Here is a 21,862-nt window from a genome sequence, read left to right as displayed (position 1 = left end):
TGTATTTGAAAAAAAAAAAAAAAAACAAAGAAGAACAACAACATAGAACGTGCTCACCCCATTATAGGATGATTGTGGGTTTGCTTGGCTCTAATATTCTGGAACACATCCTTTTTTATCTAATATTTTTTAACTGTAAATCAGTATATTTATATCACAATTAAAAATTAACTAATTATTAACTAACATTAACTAATTGTTGTCCTAAAACTTACACATGGCATTCTCCTGCGCTGCCACTTGTCCAAATTCTATTGCAAACTATCCTCTTTTTAATAATGTATAGATATAGATTTTGCTATTTACAGTTCACAAGAAAAGGAAGCGGAGGAAGGGCAGCACCGCATGTCTGAAGTGTTTCAACATTAGCCAAAAGTTAAATACTTTAGAAAAAGTGGATACAGATTTAAATATCACATGTAAAATGGGTTACCTGATGCAAATCCTACTATTAGAACTCTTAAAATGAGCTATAGTACGAACGGTAAGATTGAACCAACAATTTTGAAGTTTCTGGATTGAATATCAGGATTTTTTTTTGCGCAGATTGTCCTTCTTTTGGGGTGGTCTTTAATTTTTGCCCTTCGCCTAATACTCCGAGGTTCTGGATTTGAACCCCATCTCAATAAAAAAAGAAGAAGGAATTTCGCAAAGTTTTGCATACTTCAGGTAGATTTTCAAACTCTACCTGATGCAAATCCTACTATTAGAAGTTTAGAACTCTTTAAATGGGCTGTAATACGAATGATAAGATTGATCCAACAATTTTGAAGTTTCTAGACTGAATATCAGGACATTTTTTGCGCGGATTATCCTTTTTTTATGGTGTTCTTTAATTTTTACACTTCACCTAATACCCCGAGGTTTTGGGTTCGAACCTCAGCTCAGTAAAAAAAAAAAAAAGAAATTTCGCAAGGCAGAATTTTATCTTCAAAACTCTGCCTTAAGGCAGAATTCTGACCCAAAACTCTACCTTAAGGTAGAGTTTGAAAATCTGCCTAAAGCAAGCAAAACTTTGTGAATTTTTTTTAATTTTTGACTGAGCGGAGGTTCGAACCAGAAACCAAGAGATTCTAACGAAGGGCAAAAATTAAAGACCACCAATTTAATGGAAAAAAAAAATTAAAGACCACCCAAAAGAAGGGCATGTTGACACCCAATTTTGACCCTCTTTTTTATTTAATTAATTTCATTATGCTTCTCAGTCGTGAAAATTCCCCGAAAATGAGTTTGGAATATTTTCGCTAATTATTACACTATTTTTCGAGATATACTTCGCTAAAATTAAGAACATTCTTATTGTCTCTTAAAAATGACAAAACATCGTATTTTATAATTGAAAAGGACTAAACATTTTTTTTATTAGAATCATTCGAAATAATAATAATAATAATAATAATAATAATAATAATAATAATAATGTTAATATCCGTATATCAATATTGGCATTGACATTTTTCCTTTAATCTTACTTATTACCGTATTAATCATCTTTTACTCTATTTTTAAACTAAATACGTATATTAAATTACTTGATATTATAATTTATATAGGTGTATATATTTTTGGGAACTAATTAGGACAAAGAAGCATATTTTAATTAATTGATTGAAATAGAGGGGATTAGAAATTAATTCATCTACCTAAAATTTGGGCCAAATCCTACTCCTACTTCCACAAAATCAGTGGCCCAACAGCCCCAGCCCAATTCCCAACTAACCCGACCCGGCCCAAAACCTAAAACTAAAAGCCCCAACTATCCTCTTTTCAGTAACTAAAAAAAAAAACAAATGAAAACCCTTTTCTCTCCAAACCAACAGCTAACCAAACGACGCCTCCACTCCCCTTCAACATCGCAACATGCGCCACCCCAACGTCGGACCATCGGCACCCCATTTCCCCGTCACTTCCATCCTCCCATCACCACAGCAACATTTCTTCAAGTGACAGATCCACTCGTCCAAGTCTCTTTTCCCAAATCGAAAAACACTGAAAGGATCTTTGGGTTTCTAGGTAGATCTTCCAACAATCCATAGGGTAAAGGCTCGTTCCATTTTGGATCATCTAAAACCATGGGCAAAACCATTAGATTCGGACCTCTAGCCTTCAAATCGCTCTGAAAAGGTGAAAATCCGTCACTTTTCTTCATCATTTCATCTTTTGAAATTTCAGATTTTTTTTCCCCCGCTTTTAATTCGAAGTTTAAAGGCAAATTTTCCCTTGGTAGAAGCTGTGGAAGCCCCCGTCAGCTTTGCCTATAAATACAACCCCTCTATGGGCTGTTGAAGAACAAGTTCAACATTGGAGAAAATCCGGTTATTTCATAAGTTTTTCTTCATAGTTTAAAAAACCCCCCTTAAGTTTCAAGAAATCGAGAAAAAAATTCCTTTACTTTCAAAAGTTTTTTTGAAGTGTAGAAAATCCCCCTTTACGTTGACAAGTTCAAGTGTTGAAAATCGCCTCTTGAACAAACACCTCCACAACCGGAAACTAAGTTGAATTTTCAGAAAGTATTATTCCTAATTCTAAGTTTTTTTTTGGGTTGTCGAAATCCCCTCTTTTGGTTCTCGGCTGAGCAAGGATTACTCCGAGCGGATTCGAAGACTCGACGACGATAATAGCCTCAGTTCGCTGTCACGGAGAAGGTAATCATACTCGTCCTCTCTTCGTCTTTCATTTTATAAGAAGTAGAAATGTAGTCGTTCAAGTATTTCTCGTCGTTTACTTGGTTTGGTTGGCTGGAATGAGTTCATTCTTCATTTGTTGCGAGCTGGTGTAAAACGACTAATCACACTTAGTAGAATTAGCAATTAATCCATCAAAAAGTGTGTAACTATGTTGCCATTATGTATATCTCTGCTGGACATGTTTATCCGAATTTGTTTTACCTCTTTTGTTTAAAATCGCGAACGCACTGTAGATCTTAGAGGAAAGCTATTCGTTCGTTAAAAAAAAATAAGAAAGCAAATAAGCGACAGGTTCAAATGGTTGTTTGTTCATACTCTTTGCATAATCGTTATCATGCCTAGAAAGTGGTCCACTTCAGCTAGAAATAGTTCAGATCATGAGTTTGTGCAAGTTAAAATATGTGCTTCTTTGGTGCTTTTAATAAAATCTACTAGTCTAACATGTGTTCAAGAAGTAATGATTCACTACGGGATAATTTGGAATTCAAACTGAAGGTCTATGCATATATAAAGAAGTGTATTTTCATTTTGATTAGTGGTTTATACTTTAGCATGATTTGAAATATGATTTGTTTCCTTTAGAACAAAAGTGCTTTTTGTTTATCTAAATGTTAGCAGGATTTATCATCTTACTGATTTTTGTCTGAAAAAAAAAAGGTACTTTTTTTTGTTTAACTAAAAAGGCATTAAAGATAATGGCTAAAGAATGTTAAAGTCTGTTAGACTCTGCAATTATTTTTATAAGCGCATGTTTAACCATGGTTCAAAGTGTAGAATATTATGATCCTATTTGTAGGATTTTTGTATTTCTACTAGCGGGTAAAAGTTATACTATGAAGATAAAATGAAATGGGAATAAGCTGTTTTACAGTAGGTTTATTTGAAGAGTGAGACCTGTTGCATTAGAAACCATGTTCATAGGGACTGCACTCTTATCTTGAATTATTGTTTCTTTGAGTAATGTCGTCTCCAAAATTAGTTGAGTTAGTGTCTGTTATTAACCCATTTGTTTCAGTTTTCACTTTGTTGGTTTCAGTGTTCATTTTGTTGGTTGTTTAAGTCTAAACTGCCATGTTAATATTTCTGTTTGGCTGGGACTATTTCTGGGAACACTCGACACACTTGTTTCGGGTTGATATTGTTTGTAGTTGGAGTTGGTTTTTGGATTAGTCTATCGAAGGATCACTAAGCTGCTAAGAGTACATTCATAGTTTAGTTTGCTGGTGTGTTTTCTCTCAAACTAGTAAAAATGAAAGTTGGCTAAGGCACTTTGCTTCGTCAATTTTTTTTTCTTTTGAAAGATCTAACCTTGATCCGCTTGTTCCTCTCATACATGAAGTATGGATTGTCCAGTAGTATTTTTCCGTCTTTCTTATCTGATTATTGTCAAGCCTAAATACTAAGCTAAAGATGTCATTTAGTTTTCACCACATCATATTTGAGACGTGATTTAGTTCAAATTTTGTGTGCATATGACATCTCTTTTCTTTTACCGTGTCCATGAGACCTTCTTAACCAAAGATGACTCTTATTTATCGATTTTTTTTTCTGAAGTTTTGCATAGTTGATTAATACTGTTTTGATGTGTATATGTAAAAAAAAAAAAAATACTGTTTTTAACTAGAAAGGCTACTGTTTTCCGGTTAAAAAATTTACTAGTTTGATTGGAGAAAAGGGTTACCATTTTTATTAGAGAAAAGGGGTTACTCTTTTGATTTTAAAAAAAAGGGGTTACTATTTTGATTAGGGAAAAGTTGTTGATTAAATCCGTCGAATATGTGATCAACTTCGTCGCTCACTTTAAATATTCTTTCTATCTTCCTCGAAGGATTATTTGTCTGGTTGCTCTCATTAAGAGTCAGTATGCACATAACCATCATGAATTAACAATGCTTAAAGGAAGCATTTAGCAACCTGTTGAATATGCATACGACTAGTTGAAATTCCGGCCTAATCAACTAAGTATATTGCTGTTTGAAGAACTTGTTCTTGCATTGTCTGAATTCTGTCTCCAAAAGCTTGAATTTGCTTACTGCCATGGCTAAAATTAAGATTGTGAGTGACTTCAAGGATATCTAGAGCTTAAGGGTAAGATTCCACTAAGTCGTTTAACAATAACGACCCCCGAAAAAGTGATTGCAGGGAGACTTTGGCCTTGGTTGAAAATGTTGTTTAAGCTTAACATGTAACTCTCTGTTAAATCTTTGTTTTTATGAGCGATCATCCCCGTAGTTAATCATTTTATTTTTTTATTTTTTAAAAGGAACAGAATGAGATGCTAAAGGTTGTGAAATGACATTGGTTAGAGTTTGGTATTAAGAATGTGATCAATGGTTTTTATTTTAAACCGTTCTCCCCATTTCATATGACTACAAAATCTCCAGCCATGCTTAAGTGAAAAATGAAAATTTCTTACTATTGATATAACATTGTTGGAAAACATTATGTGATTAAGTGTTCATATAGTCTTTCAACTCGCATAACTAGTGGCCTGTGTGAAGATCGGGACTTTACTAGAAACTAGTATTTGTAGTCGAGGGTAATAAGAAGGGGCTAAGTACATGACTAAAACTATTAAGTAGGATGATTAAGCACTTAGATTGAAGCTACTGTTTTCCTTCTCATTCTAAAAGTTTGAATCTTTTTGTCCATTCTTTGACTGATATGAAAATTTAGTTTGAACAAGCAAGTCTTTTCTCTTTTAATCAACTGCTTCAATTTCTTCTTCTTTTTTCTCTGAACCATTTGCTTCTCCTTCTAGCCCTTTCATGAATGTTGAACACATATATGAATCCTGCGGCTGTTCTTACCATAGGCAATGTGTCCTTGAAATGATGGTATAATGTGTCTAATTTATTAAAGTTTAGGGGTTGTGCTGTCATTTTCTTTTAGGATTCTAAAAAAAAAAAAAAAAGTGCTATTTGAGTTGTCTTTTGTTGAGAATTTGAAATTTGATTACTGGAAGTTGTATATCCGGGCCCCTTTATTATTGCGACAGCCTTTGTGGCATCCTATTTATGCTTTGTGGTTAAAAGGTTTTGTTTGTAGGTAAAATTAGATAAAAAACAAAAGTAGTGACCTGTGGTATTTTGTGAACATTAGAAGTCAAGAAATGATGGTTGTTGTAGTTGTCTCCTGAGTATGTTGAATAAGGTTCTTGTTTTAACCATAAGTTACCACATGTGGTTTAATGGAAAATCTGATGGCATCTCGAATATCCTATTTTTGTACTAAGAAAGGCATAGGTGGATTTAGAGACAAGCTGATGAGTCTTCTCTTAGTGTTATCTGTCAATATAATTTCCATCGGTCTTGGCTGAACAATGTCTATCTTGTAAGCGTGCAATTATGTCATCAATGAGTTGAGAAATCAAGACCTCAAAAATGAGTATAAAATTAAGACAAGAACTGTTAGAATCGTGATTGAATCAGTCTTAGTTTATAGCCTGCATTTCATGTATTTTCTGAAGAGTATAAGTCAGCTGAACTTGCTGTCCAGTTGAACTATCCATTTTTTTTCCTTTCTTTCAAAAGCTTTGAAACTGGTAAATTAAATCGTTGTGTAAATCTGTAATTGCAATACTTCCTCTCATGGTTTTAATCAAGCCACTTCATTTATGCAAGCCCCATCACTCATTAGCTAAATATCCTTTTATACTATCATTTATCACTTGGTTATTTCCTCAACTTAAGAGCTATGATAACTAATGACATGACTCTTCTTACAATATCTCCTTTTGTTCTTCATCTTTATTAAGTAAGTGTTTTGTACGATATTTGATTAATATTGTTATGATGCTTATAAAACTTTACTCCATATGTTTGAACATTTAAGATCATGTGTTTGTTTGTGCTTAATGGGTAATGTCCAAACTGGACATCCAGTTTTCTTTCCTTAAAAAGTAGAGAGAGTTGTCCTCTTCCTTAAGAAGTTCTCTGTAAGAGAAGGGTTTGAATGTAGGATCTGTTTGCTGCTAGTTTTGTTGTAATGAAGTCACGTATGGAGGAAGGATTAAGCATGCTTAAACAGTACTATATTGAATACATGTTGAGTAGGAATTAAAAGCTGTATAAATTCCATGTCCTATTCATTGTGTTTCCTTTATTGAGATTGCTCCTAACTCCTATTTTTTTTATTTGCATGAACACATTTGGGAGAATGTTGGAGTTACGGCAACTCCAATTTCAGCCCAGGCCGAAAAGCAGTAGCAGCGATGTCATTCTCGTCTAGCTGTCCCCCCCACTTTCGTGTCAAGAGTCTCCGTCCCTCTTCTTCTCCTGATTTTTTTTTTATTTTTATCTTTTGTATTATTATATGTTATTTGCACCCTCCGACTAACATTTTTATGGGTTTGTATTTGTAGGATTTTATTTTTTGTTCGTTTGTGAACTCGTGAATGGCTAAGTTTTGTCATCGGCCGCTTTTCTTTAGATATAGATCTTGGTTTAAGGATAGCTTAGGATGAAGAATGATAAACGTCCCTTTAACTTTGCATATTTCACAGGTTATAAACATTTTCTAGCTAATAGAGAAGGCTGAATTTTTTTATTTTTTTTTCTTTTCTTTTTTTAAAAGTTAATTAACGTTCCCCTTTTTAAATTCATTTTAACAAAATGAGCAATTTAAGTAGGGGTTTAAAAGGGACAAGATGCGTATTTTATGGGTAATCATTTTCTATTTCATGCTAGTATATTGAACAGGTTAGGTCCATTAAGTTTGAATGAGGAAATTATATTAGGGCCCGAGTGTATATATATATATATATTGCTATTTTACGAGAGCTACAAGGTACATATCTATTTTTCATATACATATGTATACAATCCTATTCTTTTATTAAATCATCCAATCATCGTTACACTATGTGTGTACCTATATCTATCACGAATACTTATACATATTATTATATTTTTCATGGATATTTATAAAAGTATACCTATTTATACTATTTTACATATGATAGACATGTTTCATGTATATATTATTTTCTTATAAATAATAGATACTTTTATACCCTACGTTATATATTTTGTCCTTAAATACAATAACCGTATTTACACCCAAATCTTCAAAAAAAAAAAAATACGCCTGTGCTTTTTGTAAATAATATACATCCCTAGTGCATAGAATTTTACAACTCGTATTAATTACTTCCCTTCACAATGAGTATGCCTACACACTATATTTTTAACACATATATTATTTTATCTCCGTTAATTCCCTTGGTTATCTTTACGTTATAGGCATCTATATAGTACTATCATGTCTTCAATAACTACTTTTAGTTGCCCATGATATACATATCGCATGTATACGTTATTTTCTTAAAAAATATATATATATATATATATATATATATATATATATATATATATATATATATATATATATATATATATATATATATATATATATATATATATCTCTTCTTCCATATTATACATACTGTTCTTATATAAAAATAATTATCATACATAATTTTCTCACGCACACATTAGCACTAACTATTTCCTTTATAAATATACATTCGCTCGCATAGTTATAATTACTTTAAAACCCCTTTTTTATATATATACCAATAATTTCGAGAGAGTAGTTCCTTTCCTGCAATTCTTAAATAGGTGTTAATAAATAGGAAATAATAATCCCCCTCTTGTGTTAATTAAACTAAGTTTAAAGACTGTCCTCGGATAGGCTCTGAGGGATGCTTAACACCTTCCCCTCGGGGTAAATAAAACCCTTACCTAGAATCTCACAGGTTTCAAAGACTAAAAATGGAGTTCACATTTTTTCGAATGGTTTCCTAATATTTTCCTAAAATTAGGTGGTGACTCTGAAAATTTACAAAATCAGAGGAAATACAGTCATAAGTTGTGAACTAGTTTTAATCCGTTAAAAATAGGGCATGACAGGGCATTCCTGCGAATTGCCCATATCAGGAAGGGAAAAGGAAAAAAGTAGTCATCAAATTATTGACAACCGGATGGCCCAAGAAACTTAAAAGACATCTTTTTAGCCTTTTTAAAAATAATTCCATTTCGTAGCCTTTTTTCAACTAATTCCTGCATCTATATAAAAACTATATCATTGTTGTATAGAATATGTATCACTACTGTATATGTATAGAAAATGTATCATACATCTAGAAATTCTATCATTGTTGTCTAAAATATGTATCTGTATAGTATGTGTTTAGAAAATATATTATTGTTGTATAATTTATGTTTAATAAATGTATAATTAATGTATACTTACTAATTATACACGTATTATACATATTTTGGGATATTTCTTGAAGGCTCAATCAACGTAAACTTATTAATTATACACATATTATACATATTTTGGGATATTTCTTGAAGGCTCATTATGATTTTTTTTTTCGTCGCCTATATGTTTCATTTTTGTGGCAAGCTTAGTCGCCACAAAATGTGTAGTTTTTGTGGCGACTCTGGAGTAGTCACAAAAACCCTTTAGCAACATCAGTACATGCAACGATCTCAACGGCACCACAATGTCTTTAGTGGCGACTTTATGAGATTTTGTAGCGACTTTGGTCACCACAAAAAACGTTTGATCTCTTGCACTGATTTGACCGCTAAGCTATTTCACGTCAATATTTGGACCGAAGGTCTATTTCCCGGTATTAAGGTGAAACTTGGCCATAAAAATTTCTAATGGCCACACTGTGTCCTTTTCTCTTCAGGAAAGGTAGAATAATACATGACCCAATTTAATATTTTTTGCTAGTCGAAGGAAAGTTGGTTTCATCTACTCAAAGAGCTGTATATGAGTAAATAGATTTATTTCTTCAAAATAAAATTAGAAATCAGAAACTACAAAAGGTAGTAACAAAAATTATAACATTTTTATGTCAAATTAATTATAATAGGCATTTGAAAATGCTAGTCAAAATTCAATTAGTTTGATTCTCGGAAGGAAAAGTACAGAACATTTTTCTTTTCTTTTTTATTCATCAACTAGTTCGCGCGGTCGAGAACAAAAGTTGCATATTAAAGTCATAAATTTTTAAAACTCAATCTTTACCAATCAAATATCTTTTTAGAACTATGATTTTTTTCATGATTCTTTAATTTCCTATACATAATTTTTTTTGGATAGAGATTACATGTTAAATTTGAGAACACATATAAATCAGTTATAGATGCCCGGATAAGGAAAAAAGGAAACAAAAAGAATTATAAAAAAAAAAAAAAAAAAAAACTGGCACTTTCTCCATTTCAATTTCTTTAACTCGGTACGAAGTCTAAGAAAAAATGAAGCTTTTTAAAACTTGTGATCTAAATATGCTTATATTATATATGTGACTATAAGACTTTTAAAAATTTGTCGTCTTAAAAATATAGTATTTGTGTGATCATAAAAGTTTTTCATTAAGAGTAGAACGAATTAAAATGAAAATAGTGCCAAATAAATTGAAACAAAGAGAATAATATCCAGTTACCTAATTCTGGCGGTCCTGCTCTTTCTTCTTCCTCTAATGCCTTTTTCTAGTGTTATGAATTGAGACAACTTGTGCTTTGATAAGGTTAACATTATTTGCATTCTTTTTCAAATAAAACTTACAAAAAAAGTAATACAAAATAAAAGGAAAGGAAACAAAAAAGAAATAGACTGAGAAAATAAATGAAAATAAGAGAGCGCGCGACAAAATTGTCTTACAAACTCTCTGGTTGTTGAGAAGCTATGTGTATTTGTTTATGAGGACAGGGAAGACAGAAATGTTTGAAACTCATATATGTAAATAACACAAATATATCATATGAGTACGTTTCAAGCAATCATAAGTAGACTAATATAATCTCTTAAGATGATTTGTTTCAAATCATATCGTTCAATTATTTAATTAAATTGTTTAGGTAGACTAATATAATCTCTCCTCCATTTCAAGTACCTTGGGTTTATTATACAAGGAAATGGGGATATCGACGATGATGTCACTCATCGTATTGGTGCAGGGTGGATGAAATGGAGGTTCGCTTCTGCTGTGCTGTATGACAAGAAAGTGCCACCAAAACTTAAGGGCAAGTTCTGCAAAGTGGTGGTTAGACCGACTTTGTTGTACGGGGCAGAATGTTGGGCAGTCAAGAACTCTCATGTGCAGAAGATGAAAGTCGCAGAAATGAGAATGTTGCGGTGGATGTGTGGGCACACTAGGAGAGATGGGATTACGAATGAAGACATCCGGGATAAGGTGGGAGTGGCATCGGTAAAGGACAAGATGCGGGAAACGAGGCTGAGATTGTTTGGGCATGTGAAGAGAAGAGACAGATGCCCCAGTGCGGAGGTGTGAGAGGTTGGCTATGGACGTTTTCAGGAGAGGTAGAGGTAGGCCAAAGAAGTATTGGGGAGAGGTGATTAGACAGGACATGTCACAATTTCAGCTTACCGAGGACATGACCTTAGATAGGAGGTTGTGGAGGACACATATTAGGATAGAATGATAGTAAGGCTAGTAGGTAGTCTCACTTATTCTTTTGCACTAGTGGTCGTAGTTTTGCTCTATCGTTTATTGCCCTTTGATTTCTGCTTATATTTGTTAGGTCTTGTCTTTCCAGATTGTTTTATCATGACTTCTTCGCTCTTGTTATTTCTTATTTTCACATTACTCTGATATGCTTGTCCGGATCTGACTCTTTTGTCTTGTTTTCTCTTGAGCCGAGGGTCTTTCAGAAACAACCTCCCTACCTCCCAAGGTGGGGGTAAGGTCTGCGTATAGGAGTGTACAAAGTAAACCGACAAACCGCACCAAACCGATAAACCGAGAAAAAAACCCGACTAGTGGTTTGGTTTGACTTGGTTTGGTGTTGGAAAAAAAAACCCGACCATAATTGGTTTGGTTCGGTTTTAGCTAAAAAAAGTCAAACCGAACCAAACCAACCCGACATTACATGTATTCAATTTTTAAAATATTGTATACATAAATATTTATTTGTAATGTAATTTATAAATATTTCTTAATTTTTTTCGTAGTTTTTCATCTATTATCATATTATTCAAGCTTGAACTTAGGATTTTGAATGTGAATAAGTTTTATATCCTATCGATGTTAGTAACTCATATAAAGTCCAAACCAAAACCAACTCAACACTAATACTAACAAAAAGAATTTCAATTTATCCATAGAAATGACAATAATGTTGGATATCTATTCTTTACTTTTGCATAATTGGTTTAGAGAGTGAAAATACATAACTTAATTTTTTTTTTCTTGTCATGTAATTAATACTTATTAACTGTACTTATTTTAGCATGACTTAGTATTTTTAGATTATGGTCATTTTCTTTATGACTTATTAATTAGCAATATTTTTTTTAACCGATTTTATTATCTTTTGTTGAATATTTTAATACAATGTCATCACTCTTCTCACATTTTGTGTTATTTTCTTATGAAACACCTTAATTACATAGTTGTATCTTACTAGGATTAAAGAAATATTTGAAGTAAAAGTTATATGTTTTGTATCAAGACTATTCCCAAAAAAAACCCGAATAACCCGAGAAAACCGAATAACCCGAGGTTGAAAAACCCGAATTTTATTGGTTTGGTTTGGTGTATAAATTTAAAAACCCGACGCAATTGGTTTGGTTTGGTGTTTAAAAAATCCGAACCAACCCGGTCCATGTACACCCCTATCTGCGTATACTTTACCCTCCCCAGACCCCACATTATGGGATTTCACTGGGTATGTTGTTGTTGTTGTTGTTGAGGTATATGAATAATTAAAATTTTCCATAACATCGGAATTGTTTAGTTATTTTCAAATATTTGTATCTAAACGGCACAATCCATAACACAAAGAGAAAGTATCAATTATCAATAACACAAAAACTTACAAAACCTATGTAAACTCAATTGTAATATATGGTGACAAAATAGTTTCCATTGTAGCGTCTAGGAGCAAAGATAGTTGATCATCATTCGGCAACATCAAACGTACATCAAAAACATTTCTTTGAATTAGACAATAGCATTCCAACCATTTCTTGCACCTAAAGAATCAGAAAATAATCAACTAAATGGAGTAAATTAAGTTTAAAAAATCTAAGCTTACTAAGAAAGTAGCAGAAAATAAAGGCATTGTACTAGCTTAGAAGTAGAAGCATGTGCTGAATGATAGCCATATCTATATGGTAGCCTTCAAGCTTAATGATAAAAACTCCTTCATAACCTGCAAATACGTGATGGACTCCTTTAATTTCTTACATTAAATTCCAACAATGAATAACCAATGGTTGCAGAGGGGAATGTAACATATCATGGGTCAATGATTTGTAGAGTAGAGAATGAGGTTAACGGTTGGGAATTCATTGATTCAACATAATTAAGAGAATTAATTTGTGAATTTTGAGGTTCTTTTTAATATAACATATAAATGGTTAAAAAAATAGAAAAAAAAGTCAAAAAAGGAGAAAAAAGATAAATGTGAATGGTGGTCTCAGAGAGGTGTCACATCACCTTGTCTATGCCTAGCTTTATATTATATATAGATTGCAGTCGGTATAGTACGCACCCATGGGGGGTGGTTAATGAACATATTTTTGTATAGTGAGCAGTTTCAATTTGTGTTAGCTATACTCTTAAATCATTTTGCACCCTCATTTATGTTTCATTACTTTTTCACATACTAACTTTGAATTGTCAGCTTATTTGAGAACTTCCTATGATCGCATCAACATTGCCCAAGGAAGATGTTTCTTCTTCCAATTCGTATTAATTTGTTTTATCATTTAATTTGTCTTGATAGACATTAATTTGCTCCGTCATCATTGCCTAATCAACGTCCACGGACCAGCTTTCGACCATGTTTTTGGAAAATAGCTCTTGTCAAGTACTTTCAAATTCTACGGGTGAAATTTCAAGATAATGTCTTTGAATTTTGCTTGTAAATTTGAAGCTTCATGATAATAATTATTTTTCAATTATAGTAGCTAAAAAAGTGGCTATTTGTGAATTTCACCTGTTATCATACGCAAAAAGAATACAACAACTGTTGTATATATTCTCTTACTAGTAAATTTGCCCGCGCAAACATAAAAACATGTCTATAAACCTTTGATTCAATTTTTATAATACCTCAATATTAAAATTATCTAAAAGTATATTTTGCGAAAAGTGAAATTAACTTTATTTTTTGTTTGAAAAGATTACTCCAAAGGTACAAATTTAATTTCAAGTCATACGTGTACTACAAAACTTAATTTTTAAAATTAAACCAAACCGACAATTAAATTTTAATAGTGTATTTACAAATTGAAGACATTAAATAGGACTTAAATAGGGGAAGGGCGACTACATGACTAACCTAGTAGTGCTTCTACCGTTCTAGGTGGATTATATGGGAGAGTTAATTGAGCTTTATTGCAAAGTTGTACGTGGGCTTATTATTGCAACATAATATTTACTTAACTATTTACTTTATGAGGTTTGTGATAATCCAATTAATTAGTAGATTTTTTGTTAATAAGTTTGTTTAACCCTAAATATGTAAGCAGTTAAATTTATATGCGGTGCCAAAGATATACAGCTAAATTCAATTGAAGATTTGAGCACAATGACATACAATGGAATGGTCAAAGAAATCAAATCTAACCAAACACAGGGTTCACAGGACCTCGAGTTGGGAGACCGAAGTTGGTGTCTCTTTATCACGGGCTTGCAAGGAATGTAAACGAAACAAAACTTATGAACAAATGGGGACAAAAGCTATATTCTTTATGATTATTGATCTCGATAAACTCTCTCTTCTCAATTGCAGAACCCCCTTTCTGAATGGGGGCCTCCCCTTTATATAGTAGAGGAGTTATGACCTAGTACAACTCTAAATAAAGCAAATAATCTGTTGACAGCTGTGTTGCCGGGATTGGCGCCGGAATATCCGGGTGGGGGCGGATATTTTGGCCTTCCGTTATGGCAGCAGATAGTCCTTCCATTATCGCCTTGCACAAATCCGTTCTCGAGCTCTCGATCCCGGTGTGATGCTCGGGTTTCGCCCGAGCATAATCGTAATAACGGGAAACCGAGCATGACCGTGTCCTCGGTTTTACCCGTATACAAAGTTAAAGGAAAATGACAAAAAAAAAAAGAGAAAAAAGATAAATATGAATGAAGGCCATAGAGAGGTGTCACCTCATCTTATTTATGCCTAGCTTTATATTATAGATAGATGTGTGGTATGATATTATTATGTTTCTTCAATCCTCAAATTGTAAATATTCTCGGGGGACACTAAAATTATTAAGTATTGAATACTCTATTAACGACAAGAATGATCAATATGGCGACAAATCCAATTGTTAAAGGAAGTTACAGGATTGTTTATTTAAGCTTTCATAAACACTTATTTGCATTTTATGTTCGCATAAAATATTTAGTTTAAAGAGAAAAATCAAATAGTTAGACCGATTCAATTTAGTGACAACACCATACTTCTAGTGAAATAACATTTAAACAAGAAAATATTGTAGATTATAATACATAACTCATAATCACATTGAACATTGCAAAATGTAAGTAAATATTTACAAATAATTATTTATCTTTTGGTATCTGAATGAAGATAGTCCACGAAGTTTTATAAATTATTATGCAGATTACTAACGTATAAATTTGTAGCTATTAAAAAAAGAAGACTAAGCCATAGTAATTTTGAAATAATAAGGAATTGTCTTCATCTTGATATTCTATCTTGAAGAGGTCAGGTGTAATATCACTTTCTCATATATACTTTGTACATTTAAAGTTTACTTTTAACAAATTAATTTTAAAAACATGTTGTCCTGTTGAAGATGAGGTTATGACTTTTCGAGAATATAAATATCACTAGATAGATTATACTGTCATGCGCAGATTACTACGTATAAATTTGTTGCTATTAAAAAAAGAAGACTAAGCCATAGTAATTTTAAAATAATAAGGAATTGTCTTCATCTTGATATTCTATCTTGAAGAGGTCAGGTGTAATATCACTTTCTCAGATATACTTTGTACATTTTAAGTTTACTTTTAACAAATTAATTTTAAAAAACATGTTGTCCTGTTGAAGATGAGGTTATGACTTTTTGAGAATATAAATATCACTAGATAGATCATACTGTCATGCTGATGCGGATCAGTATTTTAATTTGATAGGTTCAATCTTGAAAGTGTTAAGCATTGAACTAGTGACACCCTTAAAATTATGGTTCATAATCTAATGTTTATAAAAAAATATTGTTTTTCATTTATATTATGTATTATTCGTGTAAGAAATAATAAATTCAGTTGCATCCGTAACACTAAGGTTACATCCGCTACTGCTGACATGTATGGTTTTTTCTTGGAAATGCGTTTAAAATGAAAAGGAAACAAACACGAAACTCATTCAAGTAGATGTTGTGTTGTTCCTTGTTTGCCAAGGATTTAACAATCTGGAGTTAAGGAGGCAGCATTCATGTTTTATCTCATTCAAAAGAAAAGTCAAATCAAATGGTAATGCTTGATTTTGTCAATATTGACAAAGCTCAAAACTTATATTAAAACATAGAAGTTAGCATATAAATATAGAAATGACTAATATCATAACCATTTTTTTAATTTGGAAAGAGGTGCACGCTTACAACATTATTGTAATTCTCTTGCGTTAATTATCTCGCCATTGGTTAAGAGAGATAATGTAGGGGAATGTAAGTGTAATTTTAGAAATTTGGAGCAAAAGCTAAAATATTAATGTTAAGTAACATGTACTTATTTTTTTTTATAACCATAGTGTCCGAGCTAGCTTGTCACACCTCAACTAACTTCACGTAGTACCTGCTATCTTCCATCAGCACACGTACTCTGTCCACCAAGTTTGGACATATGAAAAGAAATCACCTAAAGATTCTGCCTCCGCTAAGATTTGAACTTGAAACTTGAGAGCTGAATACTAATACACACCTAGTGATTGAGCCATCGGAGCAACAATCTGGAGATTCCAGGTTCAAAATTCAGCTACGACACTAAGGTGTGCGGGTCGTCTGCTCCAGCCTTTATGAGCACGATTACTTTGATAAGATGTATTTGCGAGTCGAAGAGATCGTTTGGTGTAATAGTACTAATGTGCGTGCAAGTAGATTCAAACATAACTTAAAAAGTATATTGTTGATTGGTGACTTCAACTATCTGCTGTTGCTATGCCAAGTACATTATCAAAGAGAAGTCAAAATAGAATAAAATCCTTTTAGCGTGTAGATGACCAATTCACTTTCCATTGTTCTATTTAATCCAAGAATCTCTAGGTATTACTATTTCACATATCTATTATAGCTTCTGACTAGCAAATAAAAAAATATACTTCTAATAACTATATATACCCTCAAATCAAAGTACCAAAACACTCACCAAAATCCCTAGGCAAATACATTATTTTTCTATCTTCATCCCTCCCTTGTAGATATCATCCAAACTCATTAGTACAAATAACAGCTCTTTCACTAATAGTAAAGTTGACATGGCTCGATTCAGGTCAATTCTCACTATAATTGGCATTATTTGTGTGATCTTCCCATTTACCTCTAATGCAACTGAACATCCTGTTTATCAAAGGCCTAAAGAAGAAGAAAAGAGCAATTCACAAATCTATATTGTTCATTGTGAGTTCCCTGATGAGGATAGGGCTACCAGATATCAAGATTTAGATAGCTGGTATCTTTCTTTCTTGCCTGCAACAACCTCGGATAGTTCTCGTGAGGTGCCACGTTTGATCTATTCGTATCGCAATGTTCTAACAGGTTTTGCAGCTAAATTATCGCCAGAGGATCTAAAGGAAATGGAGAAAATGGAAGGGTTTATTTCAGCACACCCCGAAAAGGTACTCGATTTATACACCACACATAGTGTCAGTTTCATGGGATTGCACCAGAACATGGGGTTCTGGAATGACTCGAATTATGGGAAAGGCGTGATCATTGGAGTCATTGACACGGGAATTTTCCCGGACCACCCTTCATTTAGCGATGACGGGATGCCACCTCCTCCTGCTAAATGGAAGGGTAAGTGTGAATTTAATGTCACAAAGTGTAACAACAAGCTCATTGGAGCAAGGTACTTCCAGTCGTCAGGGAACGGTACCCCGTGGGACGAAAACGGACATGGTACACATACTGCTAGCACGGCTGCTGGACGTTTCGTGCCAGGTGCTAACATTTTTGGCAATGCTAACGGCACTGCCGCGGGCGTTGCACCTCTTGCTCATGTTGCCGTTTACAAAGTGTGCTCTGCTCTCACTTGTTCCGAGAGCGACATTTTGGCTGCAATGGATATGGCTATTGAGGATGGTGTCGACGTGCTTTCGCTTTCCCTTGGTGGACAAAGAAATAATTTCTACCAAGACAACATTGCACTTGGTGCATTTAGTGCTATGGAAAAGGGAATCTTTGTCAGCTGTGCTGCTGGAAATTCAGGACCATCCAGTTTTTCAACGGCTAACGAAGCGCCCTGGATTTTAACCGTTGGTGCAAGCACTATCGACAGGAAAATCAAGGCCGCTGCTGTGCTTGGAAACAACCAAGAATTCGACGGAGAATCAGCATTTCAACCTAGTGACTTCCCACCAACACTGTTGCCTCTTGTTTATCCTGGAAGCAATGCTAGTGATTTTTCTGCTATATATTGTACCCCTGCTTCATTGAACAACACAAATGTCACGGGAAAGATAGTGTTGTGTGAACGTGGCTTAACGGCACAAGTCGATAAAGGAAAAGCAGTGAAGGAAGCTGGCGGTGCTGCCATGATTCTTATGAATCCACAATCCTGGGCTAACACAACATTAGCCGAGGCACATGTCCTACCCGTGACACACGTTACCTATGCAGATGGTCTGAAAATCAAAGATTACATAAACTCAACAACAACCCCAACTGCAACAATCGTGTTCAAGGGAACTATAATCGGAGATGATCGTGCTCCAGTGGTTGCTGGATTTTCATCGAGGGGCCCAAATTATGCAAGTCCTGGAATTCTCAAACCGGACATTATTGGCCCTGGTGTTAACATTCTAGCAGCTTGGCATATTTCCTTGGAGAACAACACCAACACAAACTCGACATTTAACATGATCTCAGGCACATCAATGTCTTGTCCTCATCTAAGTGGCGTCGCAGCGCTACTAAAAAGTGTTCACCCTGATTGGTCTCCAGCTGCAATTAAGTCAGCAATTATGACAACAGCCGATGTCTTAAACCTTGGATCCAAATTAATTGAGGATGAGACGTACCTTCCAGCTGATGTCTTTGCCACGGGTGCAGGCCATGTTAATCCAAAGAAAAGCAAATGATCCCGGTCTTATATATGACATAGAACCATCCGATTACTTACCTTATTTATGTGGTTTGAATTACACGAACAGACAAGTTGGGCTCTTTTTGCAGCGCAAAGTTAATTGTTCGGAGATAACAAGAATCTTAGATGGTCAACTAAATTATCCATCGTTTTCGATTCAAGTCAGAATCAACTCAACAGCTCAAGTATATTCAAGAACTGTGACGAATGTAGGACAAGCCAACTCAACATACAGAGTTGAAATTGATTCACCACCGGGCCTTGATGTGAAAGTTGATCCAATTACACTTGTTTTTACCGAGGTGAAACAAAAACTGAGTTATCAAGTTACATTTACACCTTCGGCTACTAGACCAAGTACCATATATTATAATCAGGGATCTCTTAGTTGGATGTCTGAAAACTATATTGTTAGGAGCCCCATTGGTGTTCGATTTTCCTTTTTCTGAAGAAACAAATGAAGGATGTTCGATTTTTCTTTTTCTGAAGAAACAAATGAAGGAGCTGATCTCATACACACTGATTAAGAATTTTCATTTGCAATAAAACCATCTTCAAGGTGTTAACTTTCGTATATTATTCCGCGTGTTTAGTCATGTGTCTACATTGTAAATGTATCTTCTTCTTTTTTGTTTTTCTTCTTTTCATTTGCAATAAAAACAAATATTATGCTATCTTTTTTCACTCTTGTCAATACAATCATATTCATGTTCTTAGCATGAACTCACTACACTTTTGAAATTACCGTTTAGAATCTAATATTTTTTTGAAATTTTATTGATGTTCACGTATGCATTTGTTTTCTGTTGGAAAATTAGGGAGGAGAAACTGTCAATCGCTCAAGTTTTTTCTTGAAAACAAGTTGAGTAAATGATTCCTCTTTACTTCACTCAAGTTGCTTACTCAATCAATGATTTTCTCTTTGAAGATTAGTGGAGTTCTACCAACTTGACTTACGTAAAATGTTGTAGTGTATCATAATTTAATTATAATTTTTTATATTCCCTAGTTCATGAATAAATGCATACATGCATCTTAGCATTAATTTCCTAATACATGAACTACATAAATTTATGTACTTGGAATGAATCTAATTTACTATTTCAGCATGACTTGTGTAAAAAATAATGGGCTCGGTTGAATCCATAATACTACGGCTACCTCCACCACTGCTGGCATGTTCAGTTTTTTCATTTCTTGAGAAGAAAACAAACATGAAATTAGTTCAAGTACTTAAACTTAGGGTATATTTCACATATGGTCATACAACTATGACTTTTTTTACCAAAGTCACTTAACTATATTTTCTAACACAAAAGTTACAAAATTTTGTCCTTACTAACACAAAAGTCACATGTGCTGGAAAATCCAACTTTCGATGTGATAATTTGTTACTATTTTATTTAGTTTTAACTTTTTTACTATTTTACTTTTTTAATTTAATAGATACAAATTCAATTAAAAAAAACAACACGACTCAATGTAAAACTCATATCCGATCGTAATAATCATTTACTCTTTTAAAAAAAAATAGTCTAATAAATACAAATACAATTAAAAAAGAACCGATCCAACCTGACCAAAATTCATATCCAGAAACTAAAATATTCTGATTCTTGTTTAGAGTTTTGCTATATAAGAAGCATATCATATGTTATATCCATATTTGCCAGTAAAATATAAAATTGTATTTTTCCCTCATCTGAAAAGAATAAAAATATGTTATTATTCTTTTCAATTAGAGACCTAATCCACCCATTCCAGTTCAATTCTCTGCTTTAAATTATTATCTACTTTTAATGTAAGTATCTATTGGGGAACAAGTTTATAAAATCAGTTCATGCATATCTTATTTAGTTTACAATAAGGCATATAAAAGGTTGGAGTAAGAAACTGAATTTTAAGTACTAATAGTTATTGTTACTTGCACCGAAAATATTAATTTTGTGATACAATTCATTCACCCTTTTAGTATTGTAATTTCTGCATATGGGTTTCATGGGGCCGGGTTCGATCGGTTCTTTTCAATTGAATTTGTATTTATTAAATTAATTTAAAAAAAAGGGGCAAAAGATTATTACAGGTCGGATATGAGTTTTGGATTGAGTCGAGTCGGAATTTTAATTGAATTTGTATTTATTAAATAAAAAATAAATAAAATAGTAAAAAAGTTAAAAATAAATAAAATAGTAAAAAGCTATCACCCACCGGAAGTTGGATTTTTAAGCATATGTGACTTTTGGGTTAGTAAGGGCGACCGAGTTTTGTGACTTTTGTGTTAGAAAATATAGTTAATTAAGTGACTTTGATTAAAAAAAGTCATAGTTGTATGTGAAATTTACCCCTTAAACTTGCAGCCTCTGAAACAGAAGTTTAAGCCGACAAGAAAGATGTTGTGTTGTTCCTTGTTTTTCCTCATTTAAAACAATTTAATGCTTGATTTTATCAATATTGACAAAGCACAAAAATTTTAAAAACTAGAAGTTAGCATATGATTATAGAAGCAATCAACATCAGGCCTATTGGGATCCTATAAATCTTGATCCATTTTTTAATGGGAAAATTTCATTAATGAAAAATTTATGGGTCAAAATTATATATTTATAGCCCATATTTTAAATTACAAACCTACAGCCCAACATTTCATAGCCCACCCATTAAAGGGGTTGAGTATAAAACTAAGTGTATAATAATGTATAAGACTAGTATACAATATTATACAAACTTATACAAGAGATGTTTATACATAAGAGAGGTTTATACATAATGTGTAAGGTGTTTATACACACTTCTACAACGTATAAAAGTGTATAAAAATACTTTACCGGAACCCTAGATCTGGCGATGGCGA

At 33.1% G+C, this 21,862-nt stretch overlaps 1 protein-coding gene and 1 long non-coding RNA gene across 2 annotated transcripts; both read left to right on the top strand.

The window, feature by feature from the left end:
- The first annotated feature begins 2,406 nt into the window (after positions 1-2,406).
- Positions 2,407-2,973, top strand: LOC132043771 (uncharacterized). Its single transcript, XR_009411933.1, has 2 exons — positions 2,407-2,633; positions 2,749-2,973. It is a non-coding gene; the product is annotated as an uncharacterized LOC132043771 (long non-coding RNA).
- Positions 2,974-17,053: 14,080 nt separating this feature from the next.
- LOC132043787 (subtilisin-like protease) lies at positions 17,054-19,685 on the top strand. Its single transcript, XM_059434257.1, is given in 3 exon segments — positions 17,054-18,994; positions 18,996-19,477; positions 19,516-19,685. Coding segments are annotated over 2 exon segments (2,277 nt in total). The 5' UTR covers positions 17,054-17,182; the 3' UTR covers positions 19,461-19,477; positions 19,516-19,685.
- The last annotated feature ends 2,177 nt before the right edge of the window (positions 19,686-21,862 follow it).

The sequence above is a fragment of the Lycium ferocissimum genome, unplaced genomic scaffold (genome assembly GCF_029784015.1).
Source record: "Lycium ferocissimum isolate CSIRO_LF1 unplaced genomic scaffold, AGI_CSIRO_Lferr_CH_V1 ctg285, whole genome shotgun sequence".
Lineage (NCBI taxonomy): Eukaryota > Viridiplantae > Streptophyta > Magnoliopsida > Solanales > Solanaceae > Lycium > Lycium ferocissimum.
Note: the sequence above shows the minus strand (reverse complement) of the source record. Positions and strands in the feature narration are given on the sequence as shown.